General features: G+C 37.2%; 1 protein-coding gene across 2 annotated transcripts in view; it reads left to right on the top strand.

Moving 5' to 3' along the window:
* The window catches only part of abca1b (ATP-binding cassette, sub-family A (ABC1), member 1B), a 49,430-nt gene that overhangs the window by 16,073 nt on the left and 16,460 nt on the right, over nt 1-16,897 (top strand). Inside the window, exons 5-19 of one of the 2 annotated variants that reach the window (XM_062990964.1) lie at nt 45-163; nt 4,517-4,638; nt 5,609-5,800; nt 7,507-7,596; nt 9,787-10,027; nt 11,387-11,526; nt 11,690-11,806; nt 11,925-12,119; nt 12,739-12,944; nt 13,055-13,231; nt 13,338-13,560; nt 14,633-14,854; nt 15,871-16,189; nt 16,282-16,456; nt 16,568-16,699. In XM_062990964.1, the coding sequence (XP_062847034.1) occupies nt 45-163; nt 4,517-4,638; nt 5,609-5,800; nt 7,507-7,596; nt 9,787-10,027; nt 11,387-11,526; nt 11,690-11,806; nt 11,925-12,119; nt 12,739-12,944; nt 13,055-13,231; nt 13,338-13,560; nt 14,633-14,854; nt 15,871-16,189; nt 16,282-16,456; nt 16,568-16,699 (2,670 nt within the window). Of the gene's footprint in view, nt 1-44; nt 164-4,516; nt 4,639-5,608; nt 5,801-7,506; nt 7,597-9,786; nt 10,028-11,386; nt 11,527-11,689; nt 11,807-11,924; nt 12,120-12,738; nt 12,945-13,054; nt 13,232-13,337; nt 13,561-14,632; nt 14,855-15,870; nt 16,190-16,281; nt 16,457-16,567; nt 16,700-16,897 lie in introns of those variants that run through there. The other variant, XM_062990963.1, reaches the window with a different exon arrangement.

A 16,897-nucleotide genomic window follows, 5' to 3' on the forward strand; every position in this document is an offset into this window, starting at 1 on the left:
GGAAAAGCATGGCACAGCCTAATGTTTTACTTCTATATTTTCAGAATCTCAAGACTTTTTTCTGATGCCAAGAAAATCCTGTTGTACAGTCAGAATGACAAGAGTTTGGATGGGTTTAAAGAGTTAATCAGTGCAGTGAAAGCCATGCAGAACAACACTCCAGGTAAGCTTAAATAGGTGTATCTTTAAATCAGAAGGGAAAAAAGTTTCAATGTGTGTTTATTGTAACCATAGGGATTGTTACAGTTTGTTTTGTATGGACAAGATATTTTGTGCTAACGCTTTATAAATGTAGCCATCAAATATATAAAGCCATGAGTATTTTGAATGGGCTGTAACAGGCAATTTAATATACAGGCAAATTTTCCATTCAAACATGATGTGGGTGGGTGAATGAAACTTCGAAACTTTTGGGCGAGTTGGGGCAAGCTAGTGACAGGGTTTGTGTGGGTGAGGACAAGCGGAAGATATACACACATGAGCACACATTGCTTCCATTCAGGCCTCACACGACATCAGCCTTCCCTTTACTGGTGCTTATTCTTGACATTCCCACTTTTCTCAGATGGCAAGTGTTCGCAATTTTGTTTCACATTAGTAAGTACACTGATCAGCCATAACATTAAAACCACCTCCTTGTTTCTACACTCACTGTCCATTTTATCAGCTCCACTTACCATATAGAAGCACCTTGTAGTTTTACAATTACCGATCGTAGTCTATCTATTTCTCTACATACTTTTTAACCTGCTTTTACTCTGTTCTTCAATGGTCAGGACCCCCATATGACCACCACAGAGCAGGTATTATTTAGGTGGTGGATCATTCTCAGCACTGCAGTGACATCAGCAATGCAGTGGATCAGACACAGCAGTGCTGCTGGAGTTTTTAAATACCGTGGTCTACATTGGTCATCTTCTAGACCTTCATCAGTGTTCACAGGACGCTGCCCACAGGGAGCTGTTGGCTGGACAGTGACAGTGAGGTGTTTAAAAACTCCATCAGCATTGCTGTGTCTTATCCACTCATACCAGCACAACACACACTAACACACCACCACCATGTGGGTGTCACTGCAGTGCTGAGAATGATCCACCACCCAAATAATACCTACTCTGTAGTGGTCCTGGGAGAATCCTGTCCATTGAAGAACAGCATGAAAGGGGGCTAACAAAGCACGCAGAGAAACAGATGGACTACAGTCAGTAATTGTAGAACTTCAAAGTACTTCTATATGGAAAGTGGAGCTGATAAAATGGACAGTGAGTGTAGAAAGAAGGAGGTGGTTTTAATGTTATGGCTGATCAGTGTATATTGTTCGTATTAGGGACTGATATTTTTAGCCAAATACTATTCCTACAGTATATTGACAGTAGCAGTGACTGTTACAACTATCCGACAAATACTAAGGGCATCAAACCCAGTGTAACAGTGATTTGTCTTTGAAGTGATAGATGTCACTATAGGCTTGGACTAAAGCTGCTAAGCATAATGAGGCCTAAATTTTCTTCACATGAACACGTATGGACGAGATTAATGTGTATGAATCTACAGTAGGTGGGAATTTATCAAAAAATGCTGTTAAATGCTGTCCAACTCTAGTTGCTCTTAAATGCAAATATTCCTGTCTAAGGCTGGATTCAGTCTTTGTTTTCAACACAGATTTTTCTGAACAAACATTAAAAATATGTAAAGAAACTGGGTCGGTTATAGCATATTTCTTGTTGGAATGGTTAAAAGATGTAAATGCTTTCAGGTTCGGCATCAGCACCACACTATGTCCATCATGTTACTTTAGAACGTCTTCTCACCAGCATGCATTTTCTCACGGGTAGCTTTGATAGCATTAGTAAATAATCGTACCCAGTTACTAAAGGAATGAATCTTTCTTGAAATCAGCTAAGATAAGGAGTTATTGTGCAGAAAATGTTTTGTGAGTGCTAATTGTTAAAAAAAAATGCCTATGCTAAGCTAAGTCTTATAATGCCATAGCCATCCATGGCCAGGACCCATGTACAGCATAATTGGCACTAATGGCTGAAGAGCTGATGGCATTCTGTCTCCCTTTTTACTTGACTAAAATGTGGGTAAAATAAGTTTTAAAACATATTTATCTATGTCTGAATAATGAATTTTCTTAATAATAAAGTCAACTGTGTAGTTATTTGGATTCCACTGTACATGTAGTACACATATAGTACAAAGAGATATAATTACAAATTTTGAAGACTTTTAGTGGCTTGTAACTAAACAGCAGAGATGTCCTGGTTATATTTCTCAGCTCTAGATCCTGTACAGTATTTTCCTGTATGAATGGATTTGTCCAAAGTACTGCGCAGTGCTCAGACTCGTGTACTAGAATGCAAGCTCTGCATTACGACTTTAATACACTGATAAAGCTAACTCAATATCTGTGCAGCTACAGTATGTGATCTCATCATTGTGATTATTATCTTATCTCAGCTTTATGATTTTACGCTTCACTCCTGGTTCGTGACACGTTCTGCTTGACAAAAGTTGGCACATTTACAACTGCAGAGTCAGAATCGGTCTCCTCCAGTGCTGGGTTTGTGATTACTGCAAGCAAACAAGGGTCAAAGCAGGGCCAATAAAGAAAAACACAGCTTTAAAACATACATCCCCACCCATATTAGAACACAAACGCTTTGAACTGGCTTTCCAGGTATTGTGGAGCCCCTCGATGCTTCCTCAAGCTGGGTTGACTTTAGGTTTGTCTATATTATTTTCTCCTTATGTGTAAACAGCTGGCGGAGAACTTGAAAGCAATCCAGGTCACTGGGTTTGTGATTATTGGCTTTAGCTGCTTAGCAAGTTCCGTTTAAACTCATTAACTTCAGCATCAGAGGAGGACTGTGAAATTCCCTCAGAATTCACACTTTATATTAAAATGAGATTTGGTGTACACAGATGTGTTTATGTCAGCAGATTTGTATTTAAATCATTGACTATTGATGTCCAACTGAAAGTGCTTTAGCTTTCACAAGGGACCTGGTACCATGTGAATTATGTGTTATTTGTTAACTTAGTGATCAATGCAGCTGCAAGTGTCCAGATTTTGATTAAATACTATACATTATGTCTGGAACTGTTAACACTCATAAATCTGCTAAATTTTAACATAACCAATGTGTTGCATTTAAAGTGTTATGCCCATAACCAGTGTTGGCCAAGCTGCAATGACACCAACATAGTAATAGCAGGATATTGTGTGTTGTACTTGTTTGAGTGTGCCAGGTGCCGCAGTGTTTTGGTGTGTTTAAGCACCATAATGTCAACCAAAAATACAAAGCCAGCAGTGTTCTATGATAAGAGTGTTCACTGATAAGAAAAACAAAAGGGAATAACAATAAAGAACAATGAGTTCTAACAGGGTTCCTAATAAAAAGGCTGATAAGTGTAAATAGTATTTAAAAATCCCACCATCACTACTGTGCCTGATACACACATACCAGTACAACACACTTTACCATGTCATTGCTTTATTATTGTCAATGCAATGCTGAGAATGGTCCACCACTCCAAAGCATCAATCTGTTCGGTGTGTGTGTGTGTGTGGGGGGGGGGGGGTCCCTTTTGATTAATTGGGGCGGGGGGGCTTATAAATGAATAAATAAGTGTACTGTGTTAATTAGTGCTCAGTGAGTGTATATGCAGTGTTCTTCTCCTGTGAGATCATTTCTTTATTTGCTGTCTATCCCAACTCTGTTTAGTCTTATACCCTATTCATTTTATTTCCTTAAGAATGGTTTTAGCAAGGAAAAACGTCCCAGTTCAGGAATCTGTTGCCTTCTGGAGCTTTTGTCTCCTCTAATCAGAATGGAGAGTGGATACACTTTCAGCCTTTGTTCCCCTGAGGGGCCAGACAGCAGAAAAAGGGGGCAGTTAAAGCAGCACTACTATTCAGCAAAGTTTTTAGGGACTAGGTGAATGTCCACACTTTCACAAGAGACTTTGATTGTTAATGGCTTTGAGGTTATTTATACACATTGTGCTATGAAATATTAATGTGAATTTATTAAAATATAAATGCAAATCATTGTTTTAATGATAAACATTTAATCTTTGGAATAAGGCAGAAATCAAAGGCAAACCTTTCTTAAATGCTGGTACTCGCATGCTTGAAAGCCACTGTATTCCTGTGGCACAGCCCATGTCTTAGGTACACTGCAGGCATTGCCTGCTCAGGCTTGCACTCGAACCTTAGAAGATAAATGAAATATAATCCAGAAAGCAGTAGCCCACACAAAATTCCTACATCTTAATTGGTACACACGCATTCAGCAAGTGAGTACAGGTAGAATAAAGGCTTGGTGACATGGTAGGAATGTAATGAATAGGCTGAAATTATGGAAAAGGGAATAGGATTGTCTTGAATTAATCTAAAAATGACTAGGTGGGTCAGTTAAAAAAACACACATCTGGTCATAATGCAGGAACTTTTTTAGAACGATTAGAAAGAATTTGCTAAACCGTGTATTAAATTCCATCTTCTCAGGTTTCAAGCTTAAAGACTTCCTAAATGACAATGAGACCCTGTCTGCATTCCTCGCACAAAACGCCTCCCTCTCAGAGAACATCGTACAGGATATTCTAAAGGCAGAGGTGAATCTGGGAAAGGTAAGCAGTAAAAATGAGCTCAGGCACTTTAATTTACTTTATTACATTACAAATATTATTAATATTATCAATTCTCTAATTCTGACATCACTGCTATTTAAAATTTTGCCAAAAATACTTTATCCATCTCATACCTTTGTGATGCACCCTCCAAACTAACAGCTTCCTCTGAAAATCACACCCTAAATGCTACTGAAAACCACTTTAACAGAATAGTTAATTGTATATATTTTAAGTATTTAAAGCTGTGAAGGTATAATTAAAAATTGTGTTTAGATAGATAGATACATACATAGTAAAATAAAAATGTGTTAAATAGATAGATAGATAGCTAGATAGATAGATAGATAGATAGATAGATAGATAGATAGATAGATAGATAGATAGATAGATAGATAGTATAATAAAATGTGTTACATATAGATAGATAGATAGATAGATAGATAGACAGACAGATAGATAGTTAAACAGATACATAGTTTATTGATCCAGAATGATATTAAAGCAACAATGACATTATACAACACACTATAAAAATTTAACAGTACAAATTTGAAAAACAGAACAAACACAACAACAAAGACTGAAAGGTACTTTGCTTTTCTTATATTGGATAACTTAACTTAAGCAATATACTTTCAATGTATTTATTTCTCCCAGCAGTTCCCTTGTACCCCCAGAGAGTATGTCCCATAGTCCCATAGACTGAATGTCCATTTTTAGTGCATATAGCATTAATGTATTCATCTATTGATGGTCTGGCAATTTTTTTTTCCATTCTTAGCTAATTAACCTGTGTGATGTACCTGCAATATAGACTCTTTAACACATCTAGTTCTCAATAAAGAACAGCCAGATAGTTACAGGAGTATTCATATTTATTCTATTACTTATGGATCATCACATAGTAGATCTAATCCCAGCCCTTTCTCTTGTATTGTTTTGTCCTGCTCTTGTCTTTGTATGTTAGGTGCTATCACGAGGCTACGGGGTACACCTGAGAAACATGTGCAACACCTCCACCTTGGGGGACTTTGTCAAATTTCCCAACAAGAAAGTAGCAGACCTCACCCATGACATCATCTGCAGCTCCCCTCACAGTTGGTTAAACCAGGCTGAGAAACACTTTATTGCCAACTTGGACTTCTTTAAGCCTCTAAGGGTAAGACAATAAAATTAATGGCACTTACAAATTCATCTAACTGACATTGTTATGTTGACTGTATGATTTCTAACAAAAAGGCAAAATTAAATTTGTTAGAAATAATAAATGATAAATAGAAGCTTGTTCACTAGTGGTTTCAGACTTTTGGCTCTCACTATAGTTTAAGTAGTAGGTTATAGCAGTAGACAATATCCCATCTGCTATTATGGGACACCATATAAACATGGGGATGAGAAACTAGAATCCTGCGAAGCAATATTTGTTTTTAGGAGTGGACATAGGAGAGAGGATAGCTGAAGTCTTATTTTACTGTATATGTTATTAATTATTTGGGAAAATGTTAAAAAGGTCATAATGTCCCAATATATTACTCAAATTATGATGAAAAAGCTGCTTTTTTTTTATTTTTTATTTGGTGTGACTTAAATAATTGTTCAAAAGTCCTAAAAGTGCAGGAAAGCATTTCACAGCAAGCAGATTCTCCATCTTGTTTCTTAACAGTTATATCAGGGTGAAGAGGTTGTCATCTGCTCTTATCAGGGGACTTTATATCCTTCCCTAAACTTTTCTAACCCCTGTTGTTTTCCTTCTATGAGACACCATGCCATGTGACTCAATCATTGGTGTGCACTTTGCACAGAAGCAAACAAGGACTAGGTGAAAGAGGAATAAAAGTTTGATGGAACGGGCAGAAAACATGTTTGGGCTTGACTCTCCTACATACCTACCTAAACATGTAGCCTGGAGAAGCATTTGGAGATTATAGCGTGTCACGGCAGCTTTATTTTTCTTTGTCTGATGTTTATTGTGGGGACATTAAAACATTTTCTCCTACATGATGATTAGTAAAATCAGAATGTGCTTCATCACTGGGATGAACTTTGGTACACCATATGTTAGATTATTCAAATATTACACACTGTATACGGTTTATTTTACAAAGGCCATTAATATACATCATGTTATACTAGGTATTTTACCAACACAAGCCAATTTGTAGTTGAGAATTAAAATTGGGTTGCTTGGGTGGTGCACTGGTCTACTCCACTGTACTATTAAAAATAAGTAGTTACTTTACTATTACTATTTCTACCTGTTTTATTATAAAAGACGTTCACTTTAAAGAAACAACAGTTTCATGTGTGGTACTCACATGGCCTAGCTACATCTCCTGACTCCTCAATTTAAGTACATCAGTGGGTGATTAAATTAAAGAGGAATGGATCGTAAATGAATCACAATGCTGTAAAATGCTCATAATTCCTTACTATGAACTACTCAAAACTGTAATGATTAGCAATGCCTTTGCAACCAAATACCCATTTCTAGGTTTGATGTCTGAATACTGTCTTAAAAATACACTATATGCCCAACTGTATGTGGATGGGACACAGTCTTGCTGGGACGAGAAAGAGACTTTTTCCCCAAAGGCATGCTATATATTTTACATAATTCATTTATCTGTTAGCTATGGGTGGGAGACACCAAAACATAGTAATTACATGGGGGTGTCCACTTATATTTGACAATATAGTGTACACACTTACTATACTTACTTACTATACACCATACAAGTATAGATTCAAAAGCCATTCTGGAGGTGTATAAAGGGAATCTTTTTAACGGAAGTGTGTTAAATAACAGAAACAAAACGAGTTACATTTGTGTTTCCCCTCACTAATGTCTCTGCATTTTCCTTGCAGCCGGACATAAAATCTGAAACAAGTGATGCCCACCATGTTGCCAAAGCCACAGACAGTCTACTTGAAAGCCTGGGTGCACTGGCTGTTGAGGTAATAACACTCTAAAGGTTTAATAACACATGAATGGATAAAATGGAATTAATTATGGAAACTGAAGGTTGTTTTAATGCTACAACAATGGAGCATACAAATGTATACAATGTCATGAAGTACCTATAAAAGCTTTTTGGGGGTGTCACAGTTCAAGGTGTATACCTAAGACAGATTTGATCTAAATAATCTGTTTGGTTTAACAAAAGGTTAGTTTCCATAACCTGACGAAGTAGTCTAATTCAAATGAGAGCTGCCATACTTTTTTGCTCATGAAAGTGTGCAGACTTTATAAAACCTGGAGAAAAAATGTTAACTGATTTACTAGCAGAATCTTCTGAATGAGCCAAATAATCATTTTCAATTATTTGCGCTAATGAATATGCTTACAGAAATTAAAAATGTGAAATAAATTTTAAGAGTAATGGGAAGGTAGTAATCTGATGTGCAAGTTACACCATGACTGCCAATATTGTAATGAGATAAGCAGGACACATTATATATCAACAGAGATGTGAATGCCACTTCTGGGAATTAAGAAGAATCCAGAGTAGTCTGGGCAGACAAGTAAAACCTTTCATGGTGATTAAAGATCAGGTCTCCAGCACCTGTCTTGCTATGTGATACCCACTGTCCCATCATAACAATACAGTGATTAGCATTTATGTGCGTACCAATTTACTGGTTCTGCTGCAACCCTGACCAGGATAAAGCAGTTTAAAAAAATTAATGAAATGAAAATGAAGTATAAATCTTTTAATCATTAATTTTATTTATTAAGTCATCTGCTTTTTGTGATGTAGTATAAAACAAACAGCACACACAAAACTCATTTATTTAAAGCACATTTTTACTTGCACACACTAAATACATATCCAATCCATGTATTGATGTACATGCTAATTTATAGTTTTTGTTTATTTATTTTATATTTTAATAAATATATTTGTCTTTGTGCAAGCATAACTACTATCCAATATCTTTTTTATCACTAAAAAACAAATATCCTGGGTGTATTAATTGAAATAGTTACTGATTATAGATTGTATTACAATGATTTTGGATCTCTAAAAAAAGCTTGAGCCACTCAATAGTTAGGTCAGAACTAATTAGGTCACTGAGGGCAGCAGTGAAAATGTCAGTTTGTGTGTGAATGTGGTTGTAATTCAAGTTGTGGACCTCAGGGGACATTTACATGAGGATAAAAGACACAGCTGAATAAGAGATGAGACAAAAAAGTAAGAGAGCAGGGGCAAGAGAGAAAGCTGTGCATTTGTAAACCAATGATGCCAATGTTAGCATTTACAGAGGTTATACTTTCAGTCAGGATCTGTGTGTTGAACAAAAGCTTACCTGTATTTTCATCTAGATTTAGCTTTGCTGTGATGTGTCAAAATTAATCCATAATACACACTTATGAACTGTAGTAACCTTTTTCTTTCTTTGTGCTGTTGGATAAGAGCTTTTTTTAAAAACATCTCTGGAAAAGTTAGTCTGACCCTAAAAGCTTGATCTTATTTTTGGTAATGTACTACGCTGACAGAAGTTATTTTCTTTAGATTTCTGTGTTCAGCATATCTGTCCTGTCCTGGAAGACCTTAACAACTGTTTCCTAAATTACTCCCTTCTTGTGTGTCCTGCTCTGTTGTGAACTCTTACACAAAATTAAGAAACATGTGACAGGTTGGCTTGCTGATGTGGCTGTCTGAGCCGGGCTAAACAATATTGCTTAACATTCTGCTTAAAGTGTGAAAGGAATTGACCGAAAGTAACTTTTCACTCCTCTCCTGTTTTGCTCATGACTTATTGTTGACTCAGTACTTTGTCAGGAAAACACAGGACAAGTGATGGAACTAGGTTAAAAGTGGCTGATTTTCCTGTTATTGTGATCAGAGACTTGCAATATTTTGTTTTAAGAATGTGTGGTTCCTGTTCATGGTTGGACAATCTTGCCAAGGTTGTGAGGTTACAAGACTGTAGTCAGTTCACATTGTCAGGCTTTGTGGGTGTCACTCCCTTAAAGGTGCATGAAACTGGTAGCGTTCCTCAGAAGGTTCCCCAACCTCAGTAGAATCTCTAGACAACACAGAACAGCACAGTAATCCATCTTGCATTCGATCAGTTATGTCTTGTCTTGGTGTGGTTAGCACCGGTATCACAGAAATCAAACCATCTGTAATCTTTCCACAGCTGGCCAGCATGCGGAGCTGGAGTGACCTGCGAAATGAGATCCTCTTTCTGACCCAGAATGCAACTAGTTCGCCCAGTCAGATGTACCAGGCCGTGTCCCGAATTGTATGTGGACACCCTGAAGGTGGTGGCCTCAAAATCAAGTCCCTTAACTGGTATGAGGACAGCAATTTCAAAGCACTTTTTGGCAACAACAACAGCAGTGATGACGAATCTGCTTCTCTCTATGACAACACGACCAGTAAGCACAATACACTGTCTATTCATTTATTAATACAAATGCATTATTACTCTGCATGTTTTACTATTACAAGTTAATTGAATTCATAGCTTAAATTAGTTTAGTTTGGTTAGCGTGCCAACCTCCATTGTTGTTTTCTCCACTTTGCTTAGAGATGTGCACATTTGAGAAGAATTTGCTAACTTGCTTAGTGACTAAATAAGTATTTAATAATGTTTTAAAGATAACATTAGCCACAGTTCAATGAGGGTTGCCAAAACAAAATGACCCAGTTTGTGGACAGTAAAAGAATAAAGTAATCATATTTTGAACTATAATAATGTTTGGCAACCTTATTGGATTCACTTTTATAATAAGCAGCTCATATAGACATACATACAGTATATACACATATACACCGATCAGCCATAACATTAAAACCACCTCCTTGTTTCTGCACTCACTGTCCATTTTATCAGCTCCACTTACCATATAGGAGCACTTTGTAGTTCTACAATTACTGACTGTAATCCATCTTTTTCTCTACATGCTTTGTTAGCCCCCTTTCATGCTGTTCTTTAATGGTCAGGTTCACCACAGGACCACCACAGAGTAGGTATTATTTAGGTGGTGAATGATTCTCAGCACTGCAGTGATGATGACATGGTGGTGTGTTAGTGTGTGTTGTGCTGGTATGAGTGGATCAAACACAGCAGCGCTGCTGGAGTTTTTAAATACCGTGTCCACTCACTGTCCACTCTGTTAGACATTTCTACCTAGCTGGTCCACCTTGTAGATGTCAGAGACGATCGCTCATCTATCAGTTGGTCATCTTCTAGACCTTCATCAGTGGTCACAGGACGCTGCCCACAGGGCGCTGTTGGCTGGATATTTTTGGTTGGTGGACTATTCTCAGTCCAGCAGTGACAGTGAGGTGTTTAAAAACTCCATCAGCATTGCTGTGTCTTATCCACTCATACCAGCACAACACACACTAACACACCACCACCATGTCAGTGTCACTGCCGTGCTGAGAATGATCCACCACCCAAATAATACCTGCTCTATAGTGGTCCTGGAAGAGTCCTGACCATTGAAGAACAGCATGAAAGGGGGCTAACAAAGCATGCAGAGAAACAGATGGACTACTGTCAGTAATTGTAGAACTACAAAGTGCTCCTATATGGTAAGTGGAGCTGATAAAATGGACAATGTGTGTAGAAACAAGGAGGTGGTTTTAATGTTATGGTTGATGTATATAAGGCTGCTAGAGTGGCGGTAAAGTACGCAAGCCGACCAATAGCCCCTCTGAGATTTGAACCCTGGATGTATTTAATCTGACCTTACATTGATAATCAATGTTTCTTTATGTGCTTTCAGCTCCATATTGTAACAGTCTCATGAAGAACATGGAGACGAGTCCTATCTCTCGCATGATCTGGAGAGCTTTGAAGCCTCTGCTCATGGGAAAAATCCTGTACACCCCTCACACTCCCGCTACACAAAAGATCATCCAAGAGGTAAACAGCAGCATCACTGGATGAGTGATACAGTTATTAAAAACTAATGGCACAAAAAGATGGTCATGAACTAATAAATAAACTAATAAATAATACTTATTATTATATTATTCTGTTTTTCATTTTTATGATGATAACATATAAAACTTATTTTTATTTTTAGGTCAACAGGACATTTCAGGAGTTGGGTATCCTCAGAGACCTGGGCGGAATGTGGGAGGAGACCAGACCCAAAGTTTGGCAATTCATGGAGAACAGTGAGGAAGTAGACCTGTTACGGGTGTGTTGAACATTTTACTCTCTACTACCTTCCTGTAGATTATCATCAGCTTGTCTCTAGAAAATACTGTCTGTTTAACATGCTACAACCTGTAATGATTTTCCTGTATCTTGTACAGACTTTGCTACAGAACAATATCACAGCCTCTTACTTCAGGGCCCAGCTGAGTGGCACTCAGTGGAGTGTACAGGATCTGAGCAGTTTTTTGTCCAAGCAGTCGGAGGACACACGTCCACCTGGAACAGCATTCACATGGAGAAACGTCTTTAATGAGACGGATCAGGCCATTCAAAGCATCTCTCGCTTCATGGAGGTCAGATCCTCTTTCTCTTTGTCTTGTTTTTCATGCTTGGTCTACAGTCATAGCTGTTTTTTTTTGTAATAAATGAGTGTTTTTCTAAGTATGCACTTCTGCTAACTGTAGTGCAGACAGGATAAACTTGATAAACAATGATAAAATGAAGAAGTGAAGGTATTGCAGCAACTGGAAATATTTTACATATAACAGAAATATTACACAATTTAGAAAAGGTTCCTGTAAATAAATTGTTTCATGAATTCATAAATAAATTAGCCAAGAGCCAAGAGTATAAATCTGTCTTATATATGCTAAGGATTTGTCTTTTAAAAATAATTAATGATTAGTGTTAAACATTATAAAAATAATAATACCTTAATAATATTTTTTAAAACTTCCACTTATAGACATGCTGCAAGCTGGTGAAATTATTCTAAACACATTTTAATAAAAGTGCTTGGTTAAAAATGTGGCATTTTTTAACATTTCCATGTTGAAAATCACTTAGCCACTAGTTAAAAGTGGTATATGTATAGTAGTGTATATATAGGTGTACTGTATACTTAAGGCTATGTAGCGTATTTCCTTATATGGGAAGCTTACAAAAATCCTGATTTATTATCTGTCTCTACAGTGTGTAAACCTAGATAAATTGGAGCCTGTGAGCACAGAGGAAAAGTTAGTGAACGAGTCTCTCAGTTTGCTGGATAACAGGAAGTTTTGGGCTGGAATTGTGTTTCCTGACATCGACCTGAACAGCTCTGAGCTCCCTCCCCATGTCAACTATAAGATCCGTATGGACATCGATAACGTAGAGCGCACAAACAAGATCAAAGATGCGTAAGTTGATATAAGCCCTTTTTAAAGAAACCATCATTTATTGGTACAAAACTGTAAAAAGCTGTAAACCTATTCTGTTTCTGATGTATCATTGTCATTTTTTTCTGTAGATACTGGGACCCTGGTCCCCGAGCTGACCCATTTGAGGATATGCGGTACATTTGGGGTGGTTTCTCATACCTGCAAGATGTTATAGAGCAGAGCATTATCAGAGCAGTAACAGGGACCAAGGAGAAGACTGGAGTCTACATCCAGCAGATGCCATACCCTTGTTATGTTGATGACATGTATGTTTTCTTAACCATTGATTATCTTTGGCATGGATATTGTAATCTAATATTGTTCCAGTGAAAATCATATTTACACTACAATGTTACTTTTTTCTCATTACAGTTTCTTGCGTATAATGAGCCGTTCCATGCCTCTGTTCATGACCCTGGCCTGGATGTACTCTGTAGCCATCATTATAAAGAGTGTGGTCTATGAGAAGGAGGCTAGACTTAAGGAAACCATGAGGATTATGGGACTGGACAATGGTATTTTGTGGTTCAGCTGGTTCATCAGCAGTCTTATCCCTCTACTCATGAGTGCTGGACTACTGGTGCTTTTACTCAAGGTAATGTTACTATATGAATTTCTATGCTTTTTAACCACCAGTATCTCTTAAAGAGGATCAGCTTAGGTTGGCTTAGCATATGTTGCAGGAAGCCGTGGGCCAGTGAAAAGCTGGTCAAAGAAGCCAGTAATAAGATCTCTCTCAGCTGCAGCAAATTAACACTTAATGTGACTGGCACATTTAATGTGACTTAATGTAAGGACAGTGACTGGCATGACTAAGCATGATACTGTAACTTATGCCACCTGCCATTTATACGACAGGTGGGCCTAAGTTGAAAGACTACGTTTAACAAAATATATAGAATATCAGAGCTTTTAAACTTACAAATCATAATCTGAAGTAAATATTAGAGTGCAGAGAGTACCTTTGCAGACTTAACAAAACAAAAACTGCCAACACCTGGAATAAATTTAATTTAAATGATTTTTTTTTCCATTACTAAATGAGAAATAAACATACATTTTTCTCTTTTAGTTGATTATTACCATATTAAAAAGATAGAATATCAAATGTTAATGAATACAACACTGATTTAATAATTGTAATATTGACCCAGGGTTATTTGCAGCATAATAAAAGCTAAAATGATAAACATGATAACTTGGACTACTGACTGATAACATGAAATCACAATCTTTATTACAAGTACTTGGTTGATTTATGAGCAAAGTACTTTTTAGGCATCTAATCACTTTCACTTCTAGAGAAAGTCATTAAATCAATGTTTGATTTCAAACAAAACTGATCCTTTATATCATAAATTGACCTGGCAACCTGGCAGTGGTGGGGTTTGAACCAGCAACCTTCTGCTTCCAGTATCTTAACCGCTAGACTACAACTGCCCTAATACCACATAAAGATCTATAAAACACCACATTACTGTTTTGGAGCTATGTCTTAGTCTTCTGAACTAAGTAGAGTATATCTGCATTGAAGTGTAATTATAAATGGTGAATAATGTACCTATTTAATGAACAGCTTAATTAATAATTTCAACATTCTGTGATAAAATTGAGCAAAACTAGACGATGATTACAAACATAATATTGACTCCTTCTTCTGTCTGCAGATGGGAAATCTTCTTCCTTACAGTGACCCTGGTGTGGTCTTCCTCTTCTTGGGCTCTTTTGCTGTGGTCACCATCATGCAGTGTTTCCTTATCAGCACAGTGTTTGCTCGGGCCAACCTGGCCGCTGCCTGTGGAGGAATCATCTATTTTACACTGTACTTACCCTACGTGCTGTGTGTGGCCTGGGAGGAATACATAGGTCTTTCAGCTAAAGTCATAGCTGTAAGTTTACAACCACCACCATCACACATTTCAGCAGTGCCCTGTGCTAAAGTGTAGCCAGGTGTATACGACCTGCTTATCTTTTTTGTAGAAGTGACCTTGATTATTTATCTTACCTTACATAAGAAAACTTCTCTGACCTGCTGTGTTTATTCACACCTGTTTTTACTGTATTATGTGTATTAGTTTTATGTACTGTCTGATCACTGCTTCTCTGTTTAACACACCTTCATTCTAACAAATAAAAATAAATAGTAATTATAATAACATTTTTATATTAGCTTTTTGAATGGTCCTTTGTATTAAAGGAATGGTTTGGAAAAAGTAAGATATTTCCAATTACCTTAAATGAAGAGCCATTGTTTACATGAGTATACATGTATTAGTTGCTGTCTGGCGTTTGCTGGTTTAGTTTTGTACTTCAGCAATAAGCTAATGTAGTTAACAATTCAAGAATGTACAATCAGTTCATTTTTTATTTATCTATTTTTTCATTCATAACGATTACATTAAAAATTTTTATTTTGTGTATTAATTGTGACTTTACCTTTAGTTCTTCCACTTAGTTTTCTTTCTTTCTTCTCTTAGTTAAGTTTAAAAAATGCTCTACTGTTTCTATTTTTGCTCAGATCATGGCATACTGTTACTGCAGTTGTTTATACCAGCCCATGCCAAGCATCCAGCTTTAAGAACTTCATGCAATATATTTACTATAATGACATTGGCATTGTTTTACATGTAGTGCTGCAGCAACAGGAATCTTTACTGTCTGACATTACTTCACCTGCCATTAAGCATCTGAGTAGAAAAAAGTTTGAAATACTAAACATTTCATATATATAGAGGGAATTCTCTTTACACTAGTCTAGCTGCTAAAAACACAGTTGGCACAACATATTATTTACACATCATACAAAAATGGAGCCTAACACTACAAGTCTAATTGCTGTCTAAGGGTGGTGTGTTATATGAGTCATAACTGCAGAACTAACAACTAGGTTTTTTTTCTTCGTCAGAGTCTGCTGTCCCCTGTGGCGTTTGGTTTTGGCTGTGAATACTTCGCCCTTTTTGAGGAGCAGGGAGTGGGAATCCAATGGAGCAACCTCATCTCTAGCCCAATGGAGGGTGATGATTATAGCCTCACCACCTGCATGATCATGATGTACTTTGATGCCTTTCTTTATGGTGTCATGACGTGGTATATTGAGGCGGTGTTCCCTGGGCAGTATGGCATTCCCAGACCATGGTACTTCCCAGTCACCAAGTCCTATTGGTTTGGAGAAGGAGAACAAAGGCAGGCACCTACAGTAAATGGAAAAAGGGCAAATGCAGGAGGTAAGAGTATTACACATGCACATTATTAGTCATTATTAGTACTGTACTGTTTAATACATTTTTCTTAACAGTACTCTTATTTTTCTTTCAAGCAGTGTGCATTGAGGAAGAGCCAACTCACCTTGAGCTAGGAGTGTATATCGAGAACCTGATAAAGGTTTACCGCCATGGCAAAAAGCTTGCTGTGGACGGACTGACATTGGGCTTCTACGAGGGCCAGATCACATCCTTCCTGGGTCACAATGGAGCTGGGAAAACCACCACCATGTAAGCAGCAAATACATCAGTGTTAAACATTGCATTTTCTTAAGTGTTACAGAACAGGCTATGAATTGATGCATGGGATAAAACATAATACATATAAATTTAACATTTCAGGTCCATCCTTACTGGTCTATTTCCACCAACCTCTGGCACGGCATACATCATGGGTAAAGACATTCGCTCAGAGCTCAGTGCAATCCGACAAAGCCTGGGTGTGTGCCCTCAACATAATGTCCTCTTCAGCATGTAAGTGCTTATCATATTCCAGGTCCTTCTTTAGCTTTTATTATATTTTAGCATGGCTGAAAGCATTTAAAGTGTGAAAGATTGTATTATATGTGCTTTCATGTATTGATTCCTAGATAATTTAGGTCTTTAAAGACCTCCCCTGTTCCTTGTCATTGAATCTACTATAAAACCTAATGCTCCTCACTGACACTATTT

This window comes from Trichomycterus rosablanca, chromosome 1 (assembly GCF_030014385.1).
Source record: "Trichomycterus rosablanca isolate fTriRos1 chromosome 1, fTriRos1.hap1, whole genome shotgun sequence".
In the NCBI taxonomy this organism is placed as follows: Eukaryota; Metazoa; Chordata; class Actinopteri; order Siluriformes; family Trichomycteridae; genus Trichomycterus; species Trichomycterus rosablanca.